Source organism: Rutilus rutilus, assembly GCF_951802725.1.
Source record: "Rutilus rutilus genome assembly, chromosome: 22".
In the NCBI taxonomy this organism is placed as follows: Eukaryota; Metazoa; Chordata; class Actinopteri; order Cypriniformes; family Leuciscidae; genus Rutilus; species Rutilus rutilus.
The window spans coordinates 4,030,581-4,054,075 of NC_140227.1; the positions used below are offsets into that span (position 1 = coordinate 4,030,581).

At 38.9% G+C, this 23,495-nt stretch overlaps 1 protein-coding gene across 2 annotated transcripts in view; it reads left to right on the forward strand.

The window, feature by feature from the left end:
* The window catches only part of cpne5b (copine Vb), a 213,347-nt gene that overhangs the window by 114,907 nt on the left and 74,945 nt on the right, over positions 1 to 23,495 (forward strand). For both annotated transcript variants that reach the window (XM_084394844.1, XM_084394843.1), the window contains one exon: positions 18,563 to 18,626. In XM_084394844.1, coding sequence (XP_084250970.1) covers positions 18,563 to 18,626 — 64 coding nt within the window. The remainder of the gene's footprint in view (positions 1 to 18,562; positions 18,627 to 23,495) is intronic.

The window sequence follows — 23,495 nt, forward strand, 5'->3', positions numbered from 1 at the left end:
AATATGTGCTGCACAAAACCTTTTTGCAGATTTGATAGTCACATTAAACCATGTCGTGATATCAGATTTTATTTCAATAAATTGCATCCTACTCAAAAATATGACTTAGATCAATTTATACTCTAAAACACTTTTTGAGTGTTTAAGAGTATTTTTTTACAGAAGAATTCACGTAAGCACTTTATCAAAAATACAGATTTCTTCAAATTAAATTGTGCTTTAAACCCTTTAGACTTCCATTTAAAGTGCATTAATGTAAACATATTTTCTGCTGTGTGTGTGAATCATGGAAGGAGTCAACAGGTACTTTATTGGAACCATAAAGTATGAAGTATTTGTGTAAGTTTCTATACCGAACATTTTATGACCATGCTTTCTTATGAGATCAAACATTAATGTCTTGTTGCTGTAAATTCCCAGTCCATCATAAAACTCTATTGCCAGGCAATTTTACCAGCCATTTCTAGAACATATTTCTCAATAATGAACCGAACCAAAACAGTCCAAGCGTGCACTGCGAGATTTCAGCGAGACGGAAATAAGCAAAGACCTTTATCTGAAACGATCCGTCTGATTTGTGTTTCATGAGGCCGTGGTAATAATATCCTTCATTCCTGCTCTGCATTGAAAGCCAGAGGAACTGAAGACTTTGAATGATCTTTTCTCTGGTTCATGTGTCAACATCAAGCCATATCTTCCTCCTTTGATCAGAAAGCAAAACCTGCACTTCTGTTGATTATCTTTTTAGAAGCACGCGCTGCCAAACAAGCTATTTATTTGCCCCGAATCCCGATAGATGATGAACTGTGCATGTGTAATAGGTGAGAGTTTAGATTTGTCATGTCTCCCAGAATCACTCCAGGTTTGAGAAATCACACACCTCACGAACGCTACACCTCGTCGTCGGTATGGCGACCAGCTATTTTAGAACGACACCTAAACAGTGGCGGGTCCTTTGAGGTTTGTTATTGTGTATCTCTGATATGCAGATGTGTATAAAAGCAGCTGCATAATAAGTTACCCTCGCTGGCTTTCCAAAGCGCCCTTTACAGCCTGCATTTGGGTTTGATAAGGAGAGTATTTTTAGCTCCAGGAAAGAGATGGCATTTTGTTTGCAGCTCATTTGTCTTGCTTCTGCTTTTTACACTGGGAGATCCGTGATGTGCTCTATGTGTAATCACATGTTCTTAATTCAGCTGTTTAAATGTGGAAACAAATATATATATATAGTAGCGTATCAAATACTGTCTGTATGAACGTGCAACTGGAGTCAGGCCAGTATTCTCTCCCACAACCCAGTTGTCACTTCTGTAAACACTGTGTGTGAACGTAACCAGGACTCAAATACAGAAATGACAACCGTATTCTGCCGTGTGAACGTGGCCTTCATTTTCCCATTTATCGACTGACAGAGAAATCGTGAGTAAACGCAGATACGTTGTGTGCGCTGTGTGTGAACATGATGGGTATTGTACTTCTAGACTAAATGTGAGCATTTGCTCATCTCACTAGCACAAAAACAGATTCAGTATTCCTCAAAATCAATACAAACAGTCAAATGCAAACCTGCAATTAAATATGTTAAATAACAAATATACTTTCTTTATGTATTTAATAGGGATGCGCGATATATCGGCCACCATATCGGTATTAGTCGATATATGTTTTTTTTTGTGTGTTATCGTTATCGGCGGGATAAGAAAATTTGGCTGATATGTATTAAAGCTGATAGATAATGTAATATTTCCTCCAGCTGAAACACTTCAGAATAGCACGGTTCAACATAATGGTTTTGAATTGCTTGAAATATGATTGGAATCACTCCAAACAAGTCTTTCATATAGGCTACATAAAATTATAATGAGAACATCATTATTACAATTGTGCTTGGGACATGGCTTTTGTTTTTGTAATCAGGCTCTCAAAAATTGACACGATATATCGATTTTTGGGTGAACTATTCCTTTAAATGTTACACAACTGTCAAAATGTCAAGCTATGAAAGAGAAATCTCTGAGTGATGATATTTCCCTCCGCTGGAAAAATGATTTCTCTCAGTGCTTTCATCCGTTGTTTAATGTGACAGCTATTTTCCCACCGAAACAACAGCAGGAGTGGCGGGTGTTCCTGCAGAAGTGATGGAGATAGTGGACCCCCCCCCCCCCCCCCCAGGTTATGTGACCTGATTAAGACATCACAAGCTTTACTCTTTCTCTCTCCGGTCTCCCCGTGTCCCCATCAGTGCTGTATCTTTCTTCACTGTAGTGTGATGAAAGATATGATTTCCATCACTCATGTGTTTGTGATGGTCCTGCTGTAAGAGTATGATGACAGGTCCTGTGTGTCAGAGATGGAAATGTAACGTCGAGATGAAGAATAATGACCATCTATGTACTGTAATTAGTTCTTTGGGGTCTCTTTTTCCTCCTTTAACACACATCTCTTTTTTTCTCACTCTCTTTCTGCTGTTTTTCTCCTCCTCTAAGTACCTGTGTGATGAATGGTTGCTTGTTGTCCCGTTCGTGAGCGTGGTAAGGAGGGCCAGTGGGCTTGTTTGTACTCTGAAGTAGATCTTGTCTGTTGAGAAGTGAAACGCTGTTGTTTTATCCACCTGTGAAGTGCTGGATGATGTTGGTGGTGTTTTTTTCAGCTGCTGCCTCTTACATTGCAGTTCCAGCTGTTGTTTTTGAGCAATGAAAGCAGCAAACATGATTTTTGGATGATTCGTGAATACATATATATACACTCACCTAAAGGATTATTAGGAACACCTGTTCAATTTCTCATTAATGCAATTATCTAATCAACCAATCACATGGCAGTTGCTTCAATGCATTTAGGGGTGTGGTCCTGGTCAAGACAATCTCCTGAACTCCAAACTGAATGTCAGAATGGGAAAGAAAGGTGATTTAAGCAATTTTGAGCGTGGCATGGTTGTTGGTGCCAGACGGGCCGGTCTGAGTATTTCACAATCTGCTCAGTTACTGGGATTTTTACGCACAACCATTTCTAGGGTTTACAAAGAATGGTGTGAAAAGGGAAAAACATCCAGTATGCGGCAGTCCTGTGGGCGAAAATGCCTTGTTGATGCTGGAGGTCAGAGGAGAATGGGCCGACTGATTCAAGCTGATAGAAGAGCAACTTTGACTGAAATAACCACTCGTTACAACCGAGGTATGCAGCAAAGCATTTGTGAAGCCACAACACGCACAACCTTGAGGTGGATGGGCTACAACAGCAGAAGACCCCACCGGGTACCACTCATCTCCACTACAAATAGGAAAAAGAGGCTACAATTTGCACGAGCTCACCAAAATTGGACAGTTGAAGACTGGAAAAATGTTGCCTGGTCTGATGAGTCTCGATTTCTGTTGAGACATTCAGATGGTAGAGTCAGAATTTGGCGTAAACAGAATGAGAACATGGATCCATCATGCCTTGTTACCACTGTGCAGGCTGGTGGTGGTGGTGTAATGGTGTGGGGGATGTTTTCTTGGCACACTTTAGGCCCCTTAGTGGCAATTGAGCATTGTTTAAATGCCACGGCCTACCTGAGCATTGTTTCTGACCATGTCCATCCCTTTATGACCACCATGTACCCATCCTCTGATGGCTACTTCCAGCAGGATAATGCACCATGTCACAAAGCTCGAATCATTTCAAATTGGTTTCTTGAACATGACAATGAGTTCACTGTACTAAAATGGCCCCCACAGTCACCAGATCTCAACCCAATAGAGCATCTTTGGGATGTGGTGGAACGGGAGCTTTGTGCCCTGGATGTGCATCCCACAAATCTCCATCAACTGCAAGATGCTATCCTATCAATATGGGCCAACATTTCTAAAGAATGCTTTCAGCACCTTGTTGAATCAATGCCACGTAGAATTAAGGCAGTTCTGAAGGCGAAAGGGGGTCAAACACAGTATTAGTATGGTGTTCCTAATAATCCTTTAGGTGAGTCTATATATATATATATATATATATATATATATATATATATACAGTACATTTATATATATATATATATATATATATATATATACTGTACATTTATATATACAGCATATAACGCTTTACTCCCTATTAATATTTTATTCGCCAGATCAAAGCATGATTAAAATGTAAACACACACACACACGCATTCTTGTACATCTATCTTTATGAGGGCATTCATTGACACAATGCAATCTCTAGCCGCTTACCCTAACCTTACCCATCACAACTAAGTGCCTAACCCAACCCCTTACCCTAAACCGACCCATAACCTAATTATAACCTTATCCCTAAAACCAAGTCTTGACCCTCAAACAGGCCTTTAAAGGCTCTCAGAAAGTGAGGACCGGCCAAAATGTCCTCTCTTTACTCTCTTTGTCCTCACTCCAATGGTCTAAAACTCAAACTGGTCCACACAAAGATAATTGTACAAGTACACACACACACACACACACACACACACACACACACACACACACACACACACACACACACACACACACAGTATATACATATATACAATTTAAAATATGTAATATGCATTTTACTAAATGATTAAACCACCAGACATTTTAAATGTACTTTTTCTTTGAACTTGGCACAGGCATATTTTACACTAGCTTTTTTTGTGAAGATATTTTTCATTTTCTTAATCATGGCTGCTCTTTCTCAAGAAACCGTATGTCAATTTAAAGCATATTGTTTTGTTGACCCCCCCCCCCCCCCCCCAAACATGAATAGATGAAATTCTTTCTTTCTTTTTCTCCAAAATGTGAGATTCTGAGTAATTCTAGTGAAAGCAGCCAGTCGTAACAGTAGTAACAGTTAAATAAAATACCTCAAATACAGCTCGTATCCAATTGTTTGTCAGCTAAATCTCACAACAGAAGGCATGCAGGAAGACTATTATTTGATTATTTTCTCTCTGCCCATATGGCAGGCATCTTCCTAACATACAGATACGAAGTGATTCAGTCTTAAGAACTGTAAATACATGCTGCTAATTTTAGATGTACATCATGTTCATCTGCTTCATCACATTCATCTTCCATTGTAAACTATAACAAAGAGCTTGGAGGGCTGCAAATATTTAAATTTGAGAATAAAAAAAACAAAAACTTCCACTAATAATATCTCAGTGTTATTGTAAATTGTGTGGGTAAATATTTAAACCTTTGGCGGTGAGTGTTCACACGGCTTTTTTTTTTTTTTTTCGGGAAAAGAAGGAATGGATAATCAAAGAAGATGAAACAAGAAGATGAAAGAGTTTTCCCCACAGCTGTGCCAATGAGTCAGCTGCCACAGGAGTGTTGCTGCAAGAATACATTCATCAAAATATTTATATTGTGCACCGAAGCCACTTTATCTATTTCTATCACACGCTTACTGAAATGTAGCCGAGTATGTAATATAATTTGTTTTTTTTCAACTTTCATATATTTAAGGATTTAAAGCAAGCCAACCAATCACTCCAACCATCGCTCACATGACATTCAGCCAAACTCACAGGAGAATTCATTGATGTTCTGTAAAGCTTCTATAACTCACTGTTCCTCCATTTAGTGGAAACACTAGTCTTAGGGACAGAGTTTCTAACAGCTTGCATCAGCGCAAACCCTCTGTAACCCTCTTGAAGTTCAAGACTCTTTCCCACTGGAGGAACATTTTCATAGTTCCTGTAACTATTGGTGGAAGTGCCCACTTTTTGGCATGTTCACACCACAGTAACTGGGAACTAAGTTCTTCAGAGTCGGGTCTAAACCAGCACAATTGGAACTACGAGTGACGTAAGTGTACGTTGATTGGTTGAACGTACGCAAAACACCAGAAACCCGCCATTTTTAAACACACAGTGTATAGCCTGTATATCAACTTCACGAACTAACTCCACGAACATGGAAAACAACGATAGATGGATAGACGCTGAGGAAATCCAACGCGACTTTTGAAGGGATCAAGCTGATTATGTATTTCTGCTCGACTAGCGACATTTGGCATCAACCACACAGCAAATGCTATCATACTATTTCATAAACGGTTTGCTTTCTTTGTTTAACAGTTCTGTCTAATAACGTATTAGATAAGACCAGGGCTTGACATCAACACCCGCCAACATGCCAAATGCAGGAGGATTTCAGCAGCGCCGTGTAACGCAGTCGCTCATATTCCAGCCAGGCGGGTTGAAATTTATATGTGACCCAGGATCACAAAACCAGTCAGAAGTCGCACGGGTTTATTTGTGGCAATAGCCAAAAATACATTGTATGGGTCAAAATGATTTTCTTTTATTAGGATCATTAGGATATTACGTAAAGATCATGTTCCATGAAGATATTTTGTAAATTTCCTTCTGTAACATTTATTTTTGTGAGTGAGTGCAGCACAATCGCGAAGATAAATGAACAACTTTAAAGACGATTTTCTCAATGTTTTGATTTTTTTGCACCCTCAAATTCCAGATTATCAAATAGTTGTATCTTGGCCAAATACTGTAAACCCAATGGGGAGCTTATTTATTCAGCTTTCATGTGATGTATAAATCTCAATTTCATAAAATTGACCCATGTGACTGGTTTTGTGATCCAGCTATTCTTTTCATCGACCTGTATATGGACTGTGTCATACTTACCGTCATTCTGTCGAGATGTTTTACTGCCACCATCGCCGGGAAGCTCATTGATACTGTGACTGATATTCTGAGTTCGTTTTTTTCTCCACAACATCTACATCGCTTTGTCTTGTCATTACAGTAGTGCATATTTACATATATGAATAATCATTTGAAGCATATTGTGTGTGCTCGCACTGCAAAAATTATTCCAGAATTGTTAGCAAGCTGACTCTCTAGATAGCGCAGTGAATGTTTATATGGTTGTCAAAAAATGAGACGCAAATTATCATTTTGGCTTTAATAAGATTTTCCCAATAAATAGGCAAAAATAAACCTGGTGTCCTCCATGATTCCTTTTCTTTCCGACAACAAAAAACAGGAAACGCCAAAAAAAAAAAAAAAACGGCACAAGCTCGTAATCACAACTTCAGAAGTGGGAAGTAGGAAATTTCAGATTTTTTGGGATCATTTCTGGCAGCATTAGTCGTCAGTGTACAATGCACATTTTAATACAGAAAGCCAAAAGGGCCAAAAATTCTTTCAAAAGTAATTTTTTTCTAAATTGTTTACCCTTTAATGTCACAGCTACAGCAAACACATTTTTTGGGGAGCTTTTCTGTCCCTGTAACATTGACAGATTTACTTTATATGAGCAACTTGTTGGTGGGTGCCAGCAATGGTGATACATACCCCATAATGACTGCGCCGTTGCGCCCCTGAGTGTGTGTAAATAGAGTGTGGGTGTTGGATGTCCTGGAGAGTTGTGAAGGCTTTTCCTTTGCCACTTTGCTCTTCTGAGAGCAGGTTTCCTCGCCAGCAACTCATTAATCCCAGCGTCTGAACGATGCCACTGCATCTCTGAGACCTGCTGTCTCCATTATAGATGACTGCACAAAAACCTGCTCCTCACACCCCGCTAATTGGAAAAGTAAACTTTTTTTTTTCTTTTTAGCTTCATTAGGAGATTAATCACATAAGTGACACCAGTGATTCTCAACCGGTGGTACTTGAACAGATTCCAGTGGGATTTAGATGTTTTGCTTTGTAGTCCTTATATAGCAATTTGTTAACAACTTACTTTTTTTTTTTTAAAGAAAAGGTTTTGAAGCACAGAAGATTTAAAGGGGTCGTGATATGATAAATCAAATTTGCCTTGATATTTTTACATATAAGCCTGCCTCTTCCAAATTCGGTTTTTAATCAGATACATATCCAATATCTGGACATCTGTCCTGCGTCTTATATCACTATATCACTAACACTTATATCTGATTTGGCGACACGTTTGGCAACAAAGATAGCTTTTTAATGTCGTATTATGAAGTAGAGGGACCTCACACTAAAACTCACAGCTTTTTTTTCTGAGGTAGAAACACTGTATATTGGTAAGAAATTGCGCACACACAGAAACATTCAGGAGCATAGCAACTTGTTTTCAACCTCTTCCCCGTGAGTATAAATAAAACATCTTCGTTTCTGAAAGCGATGTTATACTGCAACGAGGTGATAACTTCTGTTTTAATAATTAAACTCACAGCTTCAATATTACATACAGCCACAGGTAATTCACACTCACAATCTCTCTCTCTCTCTTTCTCTCTCTCGTTAATTCATTCAAATAAATGTAATCTTATGGCCCTACTTTATTTCTCTAAACATACCATAGATAAAATAACAAATTAAAATTACAGTCGTTTTCTGCGTTGGTTTTAAAGAACTTTTATGCTATTTTCAAGACTTATTACCCTGCTTTTACAGTTTTTCTCCATTGGTTTGGCTCATTTCTTGAAACAGAAATGACATTCTCAAAACAACATGGACAAACCTCCAAACTACTTGGCAATTGTTCACAACAGAATTGAATTTCTCATTCATTTCATCAAATTGCAAATGTCTAAGTACATCTCTCAATGTCTCAGTACATCTTTGCAAATTATTAAGTACAGGTAGCCTACATTTAGCACAATTTCCAAGTGAATAGATCTTGTTGATCTAAACTGATTGTTGATTCTCAGTCTAATGGTTGTTCGCTCCAAAACGTGTCAGCGTCATTTCATTGTATAAGTCATCACATGCACAATAGTCTGTTCAATTGTCAAAATTAGTCAAGAACATAATACCATGAATACCATAAATATATATATATATATATATATATATAATTTACATTTTCAAACATAACTAACATTTTCAAACGTATACCATATGTACTGTATATACCATATAATATTATTGGCCACCGGGCCACGGTGGATGTCCCAGGCCAGCGAGGGGGCAATATAACTATGTGTGCTGCCATATCTGAGAATGGTGTGGCCACTCACATCCCCAGTCTTGGCCCATACAATACACAGAAGCTCCTCATCGTCTTGGACCGCCTTCATTTTGATTTGATCCCTGAAAATGAGAGAGGCCTTGTAGGGCCTCACCTACCACAATATGTCATTGTATGGGACAATGTGAATTTCCATTGAATATTTTCATAATATATTAGAGTATATTATGCTGTATAAATTTTCTTTTTACTCTGATGTATGGAAGTTACTTTATGTGTGTGAATGATAATGGTTACAATTTCATTGGCAGTATGAGTGCAATGTGTGATGTCAAACCTTGGAGGCTACTCTTACCCTAAAATCCTATTATTTTTTTCAGTTTTATACACAATTGTATTCTGTTAGCTAGACAAAAAACAGTACAGTAACCATTGTCAATGAAGGACTGGGCTAAGACATAAAGGTGGACATGAGGGATATTTCAATGGTCCTCTGCCATAGTGACAAAACATCTAAATATTTTGACTTGCAGTGCTTACACAATGTCAAAGGGACGAAGCATTTTGGGGGCACTGACTGTTTAAATGAGAAGGAAATTTAGTTTTGACACATGAGTGAACTGTTTTGGGAGAGGTATGAACTTTTGCAGGTGAACCATGGTGTTGTGCCGAACCATCCACGTTATTTTGGCAAAAGCACCAAGAGTGTTGAGAACGTCCGATCTGTTTCAAGAAATGAGCCAAAGCAATTGAGAAGGATCTTTGCCATTTTCGTGGCACTGACTCTTTAAATGGGAAACAAATTTAGTTTTGAAGCATGAGTGAACAGTTTTGGGAGAGATATGAGCTTTTGCAAGTGAGCTATAGTGTTGTGCTGAACTGTAAGACTGTTTTGCCAAATGATCTTAGGGTTTTGAGAATGTAATTTCTGTTTCAAGAAATGAGCCAAACCAATGGAGAAAAACTGTAAAATGATAGATAGATAGATAGATAGATAGACAGGTAGGTAGATAGATAGACAGGTAGGTAGATAGATAGATAGACAGACAGTTAGACAGACAGTTAGACAGACAGACAGACAGACAGACAGACAGACGATAGATAGATAGATAGATAGATAGATAGATAGATAGATAGACAGACAGACAGACAGACAGACAGACAGACAGACAGACAGACAGACGATAGATAGATAGATAGATAGATAGATAGATAGATAGATAGACAGACAGACAGACAGACAGACAGACAGACAGACAGACAGACAGACAGACAGACAGACAGACAGACAGATAGATAGATAGATAGATAGATAGATAGATAGATAGATAGATAGATAAATAGATAGATGTAGAGACAATGTCTGCCACAGGATTTTAACCTCACAATCTGCTGTGAATGCTGTGGGTTATCGCACTGATGCGTTCTGAACAGAGACAGTCGTCACCGCTCAATGGCCGTCAGTAGAAATGACTGCTGACTCTCCGGCCGCCGCCAAGACATCTCATTACATGTACTGGCTAATCCAATCATGTCAGTGCGAGTGTGCATCGATGCAAATTATTCCGCAGATATCCGTGAAATTAGGTGCTGACAAACAGGTTTCCTCTTGGGTCTCAGTGTATAATAATAATCACCTTTTCCAATTGCCCTCCTGATTGGACCTCACACTACTTTTGACCCTTTCCATGCAACTATTGTGTCCAGAATAATGCAAAGGTCAGACGCTGTGTGGTGGAAACAAGTCATGCTGGCTTAATTGCTTCTGGCTGCATTTGTAGTTGGAATCATGGGTCGATAAACTGCATGACACTATTTGTGTGGGAAGTCCCACTCAGCGAACCACTTTGCTGTTGTCCATTGTGATGGTACCCGCACAGATGTGTTTGTTTTGCACAGGTGCGCTAAAGCGACTCCAAAATGCATGACAGAATCCTTTTGAGATATAGCTGCGAGTAAATGTTACCGCGCTCTTTTATCATTTTCCAGGGACATTAGTGTCCGACCCGAAGGTGCTGCAGTACCTGCTGTTCAGAGATTCATCCATCTTTAAATCCATACATTAATAACAACCGTTTCCAGACCTCTGCTGTTTCTTTTTGCCGTCTCCACAAATGATGCATCACCGAGCTGCTCTCGAGTCTCTCAGATGGATGCAGGCCTGCTGTGTAGATGCACAACCACCAGGGTGCCGTCTTGTAAGATGTCAAGCCTGAAAACTGCAGAAACCTTCCTTAAAGCTCAGATTACGGCTGATAACTTCAGCGCGGAACTGCCAACAGAAGTAGCCTTCGGCATTATTCGCTACGAGGCGAGCTAGCCAACAGAGCAACATTAGAAACCCATTACTGTGACTTATTGAACGCTTTAATGCCTTCAGAGTCTGTAGTCGCTGCTGTGAAGTACTAACTGGCAAACAGAAGACAGCTGCTCGTACAACAGTGCTCGACACTTTCTCCAGTGAGAGAGTGAAGATACAACACTGCCTGAAGAGCTTTTATACAACAGCCAGTTGGGTCGGTGACAAACATGTTTTGCTCGTCAGTTTGGATATATGAATTTATACAAAAATATATAAAAAATGCAATTAATTTATAAAATGACTGGAAGATACCTCTTCTGTGATGAACATGCTTTTCATTTTTGATATTGTTTATTAAAAGAATGAAAACATTTGAAGTAGTTTAGCGTGATATTTTATTAGTTCAGCTCACAAAATGACATGTGGTGTGACTCCCCAAAAACATAAAGGTCCTGGTTTACACCTGGTATTAAGATGCGTTTTGGATGATCGGATCACAAGTAGATGAAGGAGACACATTCCCGTTTACACCTGGTGTTTTAATCCCTTTCTTTTGTCCACTTCTAACCACTTCTGTCCTGATTTCTTCGAGGGGAGGGTCTAAATATAGTTTTTTTTCTTCTGATTTTTCGATCTAATGGATGAAATAAGCTACATACATATGAACACGCACGGAGACCGCAAAACCAAACACTGTGAGTGAGTGTTAGAAATCAGGAATGGTGAGAGAACATTGTGCTTGGTGTGTTTTTCATCTGCAAACCTAACTTGGATCTTCAGCCGACAAAGTTTAAATCCCGTCTGGCTAGTGCGTTTTCCCATAATGTTCCTCATTAGGTCAGTAGGCGGAGAGTAGACGGACTTTTGTGGCTGTTCGAACACATTCCACCACATGAACGTTTACACTATGAAAGCAATCCGGTCTAATGCGTTTTCGACGACCTCTGGAAGTGGTCGAAAGTGGACAAGCTTTAGCATCGTCCACTTGTGATCAAAACGCATCTTAATACCAGGTGTAAACAGGGCCAATGATATCTGGGGAGTTGCACCACATTACATTTTACAAGCTGAACTAACCTGCCTTTATAATAAATATGTGACCCTAGATCACAAAACCAGTCACGAGTCGCACGGGTTTATTTGTGGCAATAGCCAACAATACATTGTATGGGTCAAAACGATCAATTTTTCTTTTATGCCAAAAATCATTAGGTTATTAAGTAAAAATCATGTGACATGAAGATATTTTGTAAATTTACTACCATAAATATCTAAAACATTTATTTTTGTGAGTGAATGCAGCACAATCGCCAACATAAATGAACAACTTTAAAGGCGATTTTCTCAATGTTTCGATTTTTTTGCACCCTCAAATTCCAGATTTTCAAATAGTTGTATCTCTGGCAAATATTGTCCTATCCTAACAAAAGCATACATCAATGGAAAGCTTATTTATTCAACTTTCAGATGATGTATAAATCTCAATTTCAAAAAATTTACTGGTTTTGTGGTCCAGGGCCACATATACACTTTTATGGTTTGAGGAAACTTAACAGTAAAATCAACTTTTGTTGAAAATTGTATAAAAGTTTTCCCAATCCTGAAGATAGAGATTACATTTCTAATAGCTTGGCTCATGCTTTTTAAATGAGATTTTCCCTTTTCTTCATCTTGGGTACTTTTATTTATCATTGACCCAGTTGTTCTTTTTCAGTATTGTCATGCCGCTTCTGAACGTTTGCCTGCTGGTTATGATTATGAGTCAAGACAAGAGTGCAACTGTCTTTACCGTCAACTGCAATATTCTACATTATGCCATATGTATACATCCAGCAAAAAGCTGATGAAAAGCTCAGGATAACAATGGGAATCTCAAATGATCTCTTTGTGCACTGCCTGAAGAAAGTTTCTCCACAATGCTTGCACCCCCACACATATCTCTCCAGCTCCCAAGGCAAATATGAGATGAATATGTAAAGTGCCGCCTCCATTATTACATTTCTCCTTTTGTTAGTTTTCTCTCTGTTGGGTTTGTAATTACGAGCTCTTGTTGCTGCAGAGAACAAAAGCAGTAAAGCAGGGAGTCATGATCCAGTCAGTGAGTGAACGCTCTGGGGTTTCCAGGAAGAACAGAAGTCCACATCCGTTTGATTACAACTCAGTCCAAGTCCCAGAGTGAAGCTTAGTGAAAATATAAGTCAAGCTCAGATTTTAATATGGATGGGGTGCACAAAGCATCTGAGCGTTCCTGGGACCCGGGAGCTTTATGTTCAAAGCCCGAGCCCCGTACTGACTTTGCAAGTAATGATATATTTTATTAATGTACTCAACTGGCAGATTTCTAATGGGAACACACCCTGAAGTAATGGTAGATCTGAACTCATGAACAGAAATAAATCTAGAGCTCCACAAAGATCCAAGAGTGACTGGAGATGATCAGGTTGTAGATGTGAATGCACACAGTAAGGCCATCAGAGGTAAACCAAGCAAGTGAAGACACTTGTGGCATTTTAGAGCATGACTTGCTGACATGAACAAACTGTCGGTTCACATACAGGAGGGCCTACAGTTTATTCCCATGAATCATGAAATCATTTTTCATTTATGGCAAACTATATCAATGTCATCTGAAGTAAACACCACAGATAAATGAAGTGCTTTCAGCCACACACAAACCTTGGATAAAGTGAAATCTTAAATCACAGTGTATGAACCAATAGCTACATTTTGCTCTTTTCCTTGAAAAGTAGAGGAATGGAACTTTGAGATGTGGCTTTGTTATATACACTCACCTAAAGGATTATTAGGAACACCTGTTCAATTTCTCATTAATGCAATTATCTAATCAACCAATCACATGGCAGTTGCTTCAATGCATTTAGGGGTGTGGTCCTGGTCAAGACAATCTCCTGAACTCCAGACTGAATGTCAGAATGGGAAAGAAAGGTGATTTAAGCAATTTTGAGCGTGGCATGATTGTTGGTGCCAGACGGGCCGGTCTGAGTATTTCACAATCTGCTCAGTTACTGGGATTTTCACACACAACCATTTCTAGGGTTTACAAAGAATGGTGTGAAAAGGGAAAAACATCCAGTATGCGGCAGTCCTGTGGGCGAAAATGCCTTGTTGATGCTAGAGGTCAGAGGAGAATGGGCTGACTGATTCAAGCTGATAGAAGAGCAACTTTGACTGAAATAACCACTCGTTACAACCGAGGTATGCAGCAAAGCATTTGTGAAGCCACAACACACACAACCTTGAGGCCGATGGGCTACAACAGCAGAAGACCCCACCGGGTACCACTCATCTCCACTACAAATAGCAAAAAGAGGCTACAATTTGCACGAGCTCACCAAAATTGGACAGTTGAAGACTGGAAAAATGTTGCCTGGTCTGATGAGTCTCGATTTCTGTTGAGACATTCAGATGGTAGAGTCAGAATTTGGCGTAAACAGAATGAGAACATGGATCCATCATGCCTTGTTACCACTGTGCAGGCTGGTGGTGGTGGTGTAATGGTGTGGGGGATGTTTTCTTGGCACACTTTAGGCCCCTTAGTGCCAATTGGGCATCGTTTAAATGCCACGGCCTACCTGAGCATTGTTTCTGACCATGTCCATCCCTTTATGACCACCATGTACCCATCCTCTGATGGCTACTTCCAGCAGGATAATGCACCATGTCACAAAGCTCGAATCATTTCAAATTGGTTTCTTGAACATTACAATGAGTTCACTGTACTAAAATGGCCCCCACAGTCACCAGATCTCAACCCAATAGAGCATCTTTGGGATGTGGTGGAACGGGATGTGCATCCCACAAATCTCCATCAACTGCAAGATGCTATCCTATCAATATGGGCCAACATTTCTAAAGAATGCTTTCAGCACCTTGTTGAATCAATGCCACGTAGAATTAAGGCAGTTCTGAAGGCGAAAGGGGGTCAAACACAGTATTAGTATGGTGTTCCTAATAATCCTTTGGTGAGTGTATTCCGAATGCTTTAATTGGGCAAACACAGCTAAACCGGCTCATACACACAGTATGTTCTGCTCATCCCTACTTTAGATTCTGGGTGGCATAATTATGAAATAATATCTGCATTCAGAAGCGCACTGCTGCACAGATTGACTTCTCGGGTCATACATTTGCCTTCTGGAAAGGTGTTTTCAGCATTTCAAATAAATGTTAATTAAGCTGCTTTCTGAGAAGGTTTTTCTTAGTTTCCTTTATTGATTTATTGTGTTCAGTAAACACTGTTTCAAATGTCACAAATAATGGATCATGATCCAGATATGCAAACCAAATTGGTTCAATTAATAATTAAACATTTGAATTTCTTAATAGCACAAATTTTAAACAATTATGCGACACATCAGACAGAAAATATATGTGTGTATATATTATTTTAATATTAAAATATTTTATTTTAAAATGTAAAATAATGACAAATAAAATTATGAATATAAAATAAAAATAATAATTTTAATACATTTTATTAAACTTATTTATTTGTTATTAATATTGTCTCAGTCGTATGGTTAGTGCAGTTGAGTAATAATCATGACACTTTCAGTCGTTTATGATTATGAGTGCTCAGTTTGCAGCAGCGAAAACATTTTCACATTAAAAATTCAACCTTTATCTCGCTGGATGGTGTCAACAACAGGAAAGACTGTCCTGTTTGTTTCTCCAGACAAGCCTTTGCAGATGTTCTGTACAAGGCACTTTTGTAGTAGTACAACGATATAAACCAGGACTCCTGCTGTTCCAGGGGGACGTGAAGACTGAGTAATGAACCAATTAGCAAACACTGGAGTGTGAGCAAGAACCTGTGGGACCACCGTCCAAACACATGAGATGAAATGGCATTCTCTTACACAGGAAGTGTGAGTTAAAAGCCACCTAGGATGGCTTCAGGATGAGTAAATCATGGGCTAATTTTCATTTTTGGGTGAACTATCCTTTTAAAGGGGTGGTATAATGCCCTTTTCACAAGATGTAAAATAAGTCTCTGATGTCCCCAGAGTGTGTATGTGAAGTTTTAGCTCAAAATACCCCACAGATATTTTTATATAGCATGTTACCCTTGCTATATACCCTTTTGTGTCTGTTCCTTTAAATGCAAATGAGCTGCTGCTCCCGGCACCGAGGGCGGAGCTTCGAGAGCTTGCACTCATGCACTGAACATTTCTAAAACTTTTAGCCTTTTACGTTCAAATTAGATTCAGACAATGATGGAGAGACTCAAGAAGAAGTGACAACATGTAGAAAGCAACAGGACATTTCTGAATGTTTAGTTGATGAATTTATGTAGCTTATGTGCAGTTATCTTCTAGTCATTGATTAGCATATTCTGTCTTATAATCTATAAATCGTGTTCAGGGGGCGGGGTTTATGTAAATTCTAAGGTTGGTGATGTCACTAACCCGGGAGGAATGTCGTGTAGTCCCTTCCAGCCGTTTGTTGTAGTCCTTAAAAAGCGATTTCTTTAAAAACAAATATCTCCCTTTGCTTTGAACTTTGAGCGTCGTAACTTTGCAGATGTTGTTTATGCTCAAACAGCAGCATTACACACTAACTAAAGTTAGAATCATAATCAACCACCCCTTTAAGGTTTAGGATGGTTAACCACAGGTTCTCCCAGGGACATTTTACCTGTTATACACCCATAGTGCCTTTCTATGGTGACGATGTGTGACAGTAGAAATAAATTTGACTGACCTAACCTCATTCAGGTGTGATGTTGTTGTAGACAAAATTGGTCAATTGTGTTTTTAGAAACCAATTGTTTTGGTGATTTTGTTGTCTTCCACTGGCACAACAAAAGGCAGGATGTCCGTCAAAGTAACTTTGTTTTATGGAGATGTTATCGTCGGACAGCAGGATGTTTACTGGCAGTGCTCATGTGGAGCCATTATGGTTTTCAGCTAGAGAAAAACATGTCTGGCAAAATGGTTTTCAGTTGTGAACACATGGCTAAAGCGCTAACACAGACTGCCTGCATCTGTCTCTATTGCAAATGAAGAATCCTGAAGGAGAACTTAGCCATATGGACAACATCAGTGCTAATGAAGCTGTTATGCATTTCAGGGACTGTGTTTGTGATTTCTGTATTAATGAGAGTCTGAGAATCTGAATGTAGGGATGTGCATGTGATCGATCTCCTAAAGCCCAAATCCACAACCGCCTTCTGAATGCTGTAGTTGCCAAACGCGTTCAGCTGCTCGGAGCCAGATTTATTCACAGGCTATAAATTTTACATGTGTGCCTATAAATATCCCATGACTAGCAATTATCTCAGAACTGCCCACAGAATGGTGGTAAAAATGCTCTTCATAATGGTAAAGCCTTTATTAGAGATGCACCGATCATGATTTTTCATGGCAGATTCCTTTTTTTTTACAAGCAAACTGGCCGATTCCGATTGCAATTTTTTTTTCCTTTTTTCTTTCATTTTCTCATAATATTCACTGCCGCTTCAGCTCTTTTCTCACAGTGTCTGAAACGGTTTGATCAAGGATTTAGTCTCTCTAAACCCCGCCTTTCTGAGTGCCTGGTCTACTCTGCTCTGATTAGTCAGATGGCCCAGTCTGTTGTGATTGGTCTACTCTGCTCTGATTGGTCAGATGGTCCAGTCTGTTGTGATTGGTCTACTCTGCTCTGATTGGTCAGATGGCCCAGTCTGTTGTGATTGGTCTACTCTGCTCTGATTGGTCAAATGGCCCAGTCTGTTGTGATTGGACTACTCTGCTCTGATTGGTCAGATGACCCAGTCTGTTGTGATTGGTCTACTCTGCTCTGATTGGTCAGATGGCCCAGTCTGTTGTGATTGGTCTACTCTGCTCTGATTGGTCAGATGGTCCAGTCTGTTGTGATTGGTCTACTCTGCTCTGATTGGTCAGATGGTCCAGTCTGTTGTGATTAGTCTACTCTGCTCTGATTGGTCTGAATTGGATCTGAATTTCAGCTCTGGACCTTCCTCAGCACTTGATGCACAGTGATACGAACAGTAACGATGGTGTTGGTTTTACTGTATCAATCTCATCCTTTGGCAGCGTCTTCTCAACATGAACAACATGAACCAAACTTTAGCTTCCAGTCTCACATACAACTACAGTGTTCTTTTATGATTATGATGTGAAATTTGTTGCCCATGGTGAACATTTTTGTTCAATTGCATAAAACCATCTTAAAGTTCATTCACTTACTCTGGGAGATCCCACGCCTGAAACTAGCATAGAAAACGACTCCTGACTAATAGAACCCGTTGACCTCGACTTCCTTATTGTGTTTTTATTTCATTACTGCTATTGTGTAATCACTTTGGGTTCAACATCTAATGGTTTGATGTCATCGTTGTTTTGTCTATTTCAGGGGCATCCTGGGAAAGAACTGCGGTATTATCATCTTATCTGCTGAAGAACTGGGGAACTGCAGGGTGAGTCTGTCAGTCCACAGTGTGTCTTTAGATGTGCGTGTAGTGTTGCGTTCATTGTTTTCTCTCTTCAAGGACAGGCAGAAATGTGTTTTAAGCAGATGCCTGCAATTTACTCTGTGACCTTCAATTAAAAACACTCGGTCTCATTTAAGTGCTGCCATGCAGATAGAAAGCAAGTTCCCAGTTTATGAACTCATCCGTGCAAGACAAAATCATAGCGACTCTTGTCTCGACTGTGAGGGTCTTTAAAATAGAAAAAAAAGATTTCATTTAAATGGTCATGGAGGCATGTGAGGATTTGTCAGCATAGAGTCGAATTAACTGCAAGGGAAAGAAACCAATAGAGTGTGTTGTACAAGAGGCACGTCAGGTCAGTGTGGCGGCACAGATGGAAAGAGACAGGTAACTGTTGTATGCACACAAAAAAATGTCCACATCATCATTGCCCAACATTAATAAACAGACCTTATTATACGCAGAGGCTGCCAATTTACAGCATCACCCTCATTTGAAAAGGTCAATTCAGTCATAGTTATAAGAGCATGTTGTCAGCAAGTATGCCATGCGAGACTATAGTACTACTACCGAATGGCATTAGAGCTAAGTGTTTAATAACGTTGTTAATAGTTGTTACACAATTAAAAGCAAAGTGAACCTCGTGGAAGGGTAATGATGGGTGAAACTCAGAGACAAGGGAGAGCAGAATCCAAATGCAGAAGGTTTAACTGTTAATAACAAAACAAAACAAACCAGGGAAACAGAAGTGAACACACCGGAAACACTGGGGTTTAAATACACAAAGGCTAACAACAAGACACACCTGGGAACAGTTAGAGAACACACCTGGGAAAAGTCAGAATTGTGATATAAACTCGCAATTCTGAGTTTGAAGTCTTTTTTGGACTCGCAATTGCAAGTGTATAGCTCACAATTGTGAGTTTATAACATGCAATTGCGACTTCAGAATTAAAGTCAGAATTGTGAGATTTAAACTCGCAATTGTTAAATAAAAAGTGGCAATAATCTTTTAAAATGTTTTAATCTGTGGCGGAGACAAACTTCCATAGACCATTAACCGATGAACATGCAAAAATGAACTAAAATCTCGAATATTTTATGTCAAAGGGGTTCGGTTGAAAAAGTTTGCCGTTTTACCTCAGCTTGTGATTTTAGACACGAGGCATAGTGTCAATAAGAGAGTGTATTTCACCTCCATTAACAGATGGGTTTGGGGTGGAAGCATCCAGCGATATGTCTGCGGGTTCATTGTGAAGCACCTTCATTACAATTTCAAAAGGATTTTATACTGCTTCCCTGCTCTCTGGATCAATGGCAGAGTTCGTTTGTAGTTCTTTTTGCCCCGCTGCCCATATTTTACACACCAAAAGCTTTAATTTGAGCTCAAGGTATTGTGCATGCGATGGGATGGACTCTTGTTATGCACCCGTCCCAGATCCCTCCTCTGGGCTTTAAGTCACATAAAGAGCCCTGAGCCCTGATATAAGGATCCAGCCCAATAAAGGCTTTGCCCACCTTCATTACAGTGTGAAGAAGTATAATAATGGAGGTTTTAATTTGGACACTCCATCTGAGAACATAAACATTGATTAGAGGAAAAACCGATAGAAAGGGCTCATAAAAACTCCTCTTTGCCCCATGGATTCAGATTTCTGTGCCAATGGACAAATGTGTTTTGGTTCAGTGTTAGAAAGTTTTTCAGTCCTAGTTTAATCTACAGAGACAGCTCTAAGTAAGCTCTTCATAGGTTGATATCCAAGTGTAAACATTATGTAAGATCTAACTCAGGCCTGTGTTTTGCATAATGTACTGAGCGTGAGAGGACGGAAAACCTTGAGCCATCAGCGCATAGGAAAATCAATCCTAAATAAATGATTCTTGCTAATTCCTGCTGTAGGCTAACAAGAAACTTTAAACAGAGCAAACCCACAAAAACTTGAATTCGGTCCAGCGCGATGAGTTTAATGTGCTGGGAAGCTACTTTGAAACTGTAGTTGAAGTTACAATCAATTTGAAGTACTTCAAATACTGTCAAGTTGCTCTAAAATGTAGTTACTGTAGCTATGAATTAAAATAACATAGAAGTAGCTACTGTGAAGTTAATTAAGGAGTTAATTATTTTAAATAAATTAACACGTTATACTTGTCGGCTACATACGCAATTGAGTTCAGAAAAGTACCCATTATATTGCAAGGAAAGAAATGACAGGAATTTACGCCTCATAAGGAATACTTTTTCTAAACGAGACACAGCGAGTCTCTTCGCTAATTAATTTGCAGTTAACCCTAAGAGATCTGAGTTAATTCTAAAGATTCAGATTTGAATTACTTTATGCAATTCAGTTGAGGTTCAGCTACACAAAGTATTTAAGTGGATTTATATTTTAATTTAATATTAGATCCACAGAAGACAAAGATGAATATAAAAGAACATAAGATTTTTGATGAACTCAGAATAACAAGCCAACAAACGAAACAGTGTGCTAGTGCACAGACAACAACCAACAAAGACTATAACAAAGGGAGGAACTTAAATACACAGAGATGATTAACTAAAAGACGAACAGCTGTGATGATTTGTGTCCATGGTGAATGATATAGTGGCTGGAAAACAAAGACTAAGAAACACACGTTATTAATGAAAACAAACCAGAGTCAATGAACGGAACTAAAAAGGAACATAATGTCAACGTGACAATATTCTCTTTATGTGGACTCAAATGGAATAAGTTCACAGTACTCATGTTTATTGGTTTTTAAACTTAAATGGTTTAAGGCAGTGGGTTTCCTCAAACGGTTTGAGTTTGACCTTCATCATTTACATCAGATCATTTATTCATCCTCATGTTGTTCCAAACCTGTAAGACTTTCTTCTGCAGAACTCAAAATAAGCTATTTTGATTGGGAACCAAGTGTACGGAGCCCCTAAAGGGACGTGGTGGTGGAAATATTTTTAGGTTGAGAGACATTTTTTTATTTTTAAATCTTTTGCGTTCCCTCGCAAAGATATTTGCGTTCCCACGCAAAACCTGTTTTGAGCTCGGACAGAAACTTCCTGTTTAATGTCCCGCTGGCGGTGTTTCAGAGCTCTGTACGTTAATGGAGCGTTTCATAGTGTTGGAACTTGGACTCAAATATAAAGAAATGCGGTCAGTGCTTAACTCAAAGAGTTCAGTGAAATTGGCAATATTCACATAGGCTATTCGAACTTCCCTATTCTTGAGCTAAACGTTGTTAAACCTAGACAACGAGCTACAACCCAATTCTCATCAAAAAGAGCTTTATAATATTAATTTGTCTCTAAAGACGAATGAGAGACGAGTCCAAATAAGGGGTCGTCTGCAAAGTGCAAATCCCAAAACCCTTCTGCACATTTTATATTATTATATTCAATAGCTTCACTGTGACTCACTGTACTGTCACCAAATTCAGTTCACACATCATTGCTCTCCTGCTGGTTATACTACATTACTTAGTTTGATAAAAAATGCATAATTTTTATGATTATTTATTATGAAATAAAATCAATAACTTCACCCTTTTTAGAAAAAAAAAATTAAATAACTTCACACTGTTATACAGTGTAATGCCATCAAATTCAGTAAGCAAATATAATGCAAAAGCTGCATACAGTACCAATATAATTTGTGTAAAGAATAGGCCTACTTATTTTTTATGTGCAATTACTTCCCAAACTAAGTGTTGTAGGCCTATAACCAACATTAGAGCAGTGATGTGTGAACTAAATTTGGTGCGTTACAGTGAAGTTATTGAATATTTTTCATAATATAAAATGTGCAAAAGCAGTGTAGTATGACCAGTGGGTCACCATTGATGTGTAAACTGAATTGGGTGGCACTACAGTTTGTAACATTGAAGTTAATGACTATTTTTGTATTTTGGACTGTGAGTTGATGCTGTAGTCGGTTTTGGGTTATATTGCACTTTGCAGACGGTCCCTTTGAACTTTCTCTCAGCTGCCTGCTCATAGAAATCCATTTAGCCTATATTATACAAGCTTGTTGTGATGAGAATTGGGTTGTAGCTCGTTGTCTAGGTTACTGTGATTGTAAATAGGTGTCGTTTGAGTTTTAACAACGTTTAGCTCAAGAATATTGATCCGGGAAGTTCGAATAGCCTATGTGAATATTGCCAATTTCACTGAACTCCTTGAGTTAAGCACTGACCGCATTTCTTTATATTTGAGTCCAAGTTCAAACACTATGAAACGCTCCATTAACATACGGAGCTCTGAAACACTGCCAGCGGGACATGCTGGAAGTGTCTGTCCGAGCTCAAAACAGGTTTTGCGTGGGAACGCAAATATCTTTGCGAGGGAACGCAAAAGTTTTGCGAGGGAACGCAAAGTTTCTCGGGGGAACGCAAAAGATTTTGAAAAAAAAAAAAATTCCCAACCTAAAAATATTTCCACCACCACGTCCCTTTATGTACAAGTGACATTGACTTAAAAAAAAAAAAACAACAAAAAAAAACATTTTTTTTTCAAAATATCTTCTTTCCTGTTCCACAGAAGAAATATAGGTTTACAGGTTTGCTACAACATCAGGGTGAGTAAAAGATAATAGAAATTTAATTTCTGGGTGAACTATCCCTTTAAGTAAGTTGCGTGACTTAATTTATAGGTTTATGTGTCTTCTGATGGTCTGAAATTGTGTCCAGGTTCAAGGGCCCATGTTTGTCTTTCAGAGAAAGGAAATTGGACACAGGCAATATTGGTAATATTGATCTTCTTTTAACACCCTCAGGCAAATTGGCATTGTCTTAGTCTGTCTGTATTGAGAATTGAGCATATAAAAGCACCAAAGCCCAACAATGATTGACAAAATTATC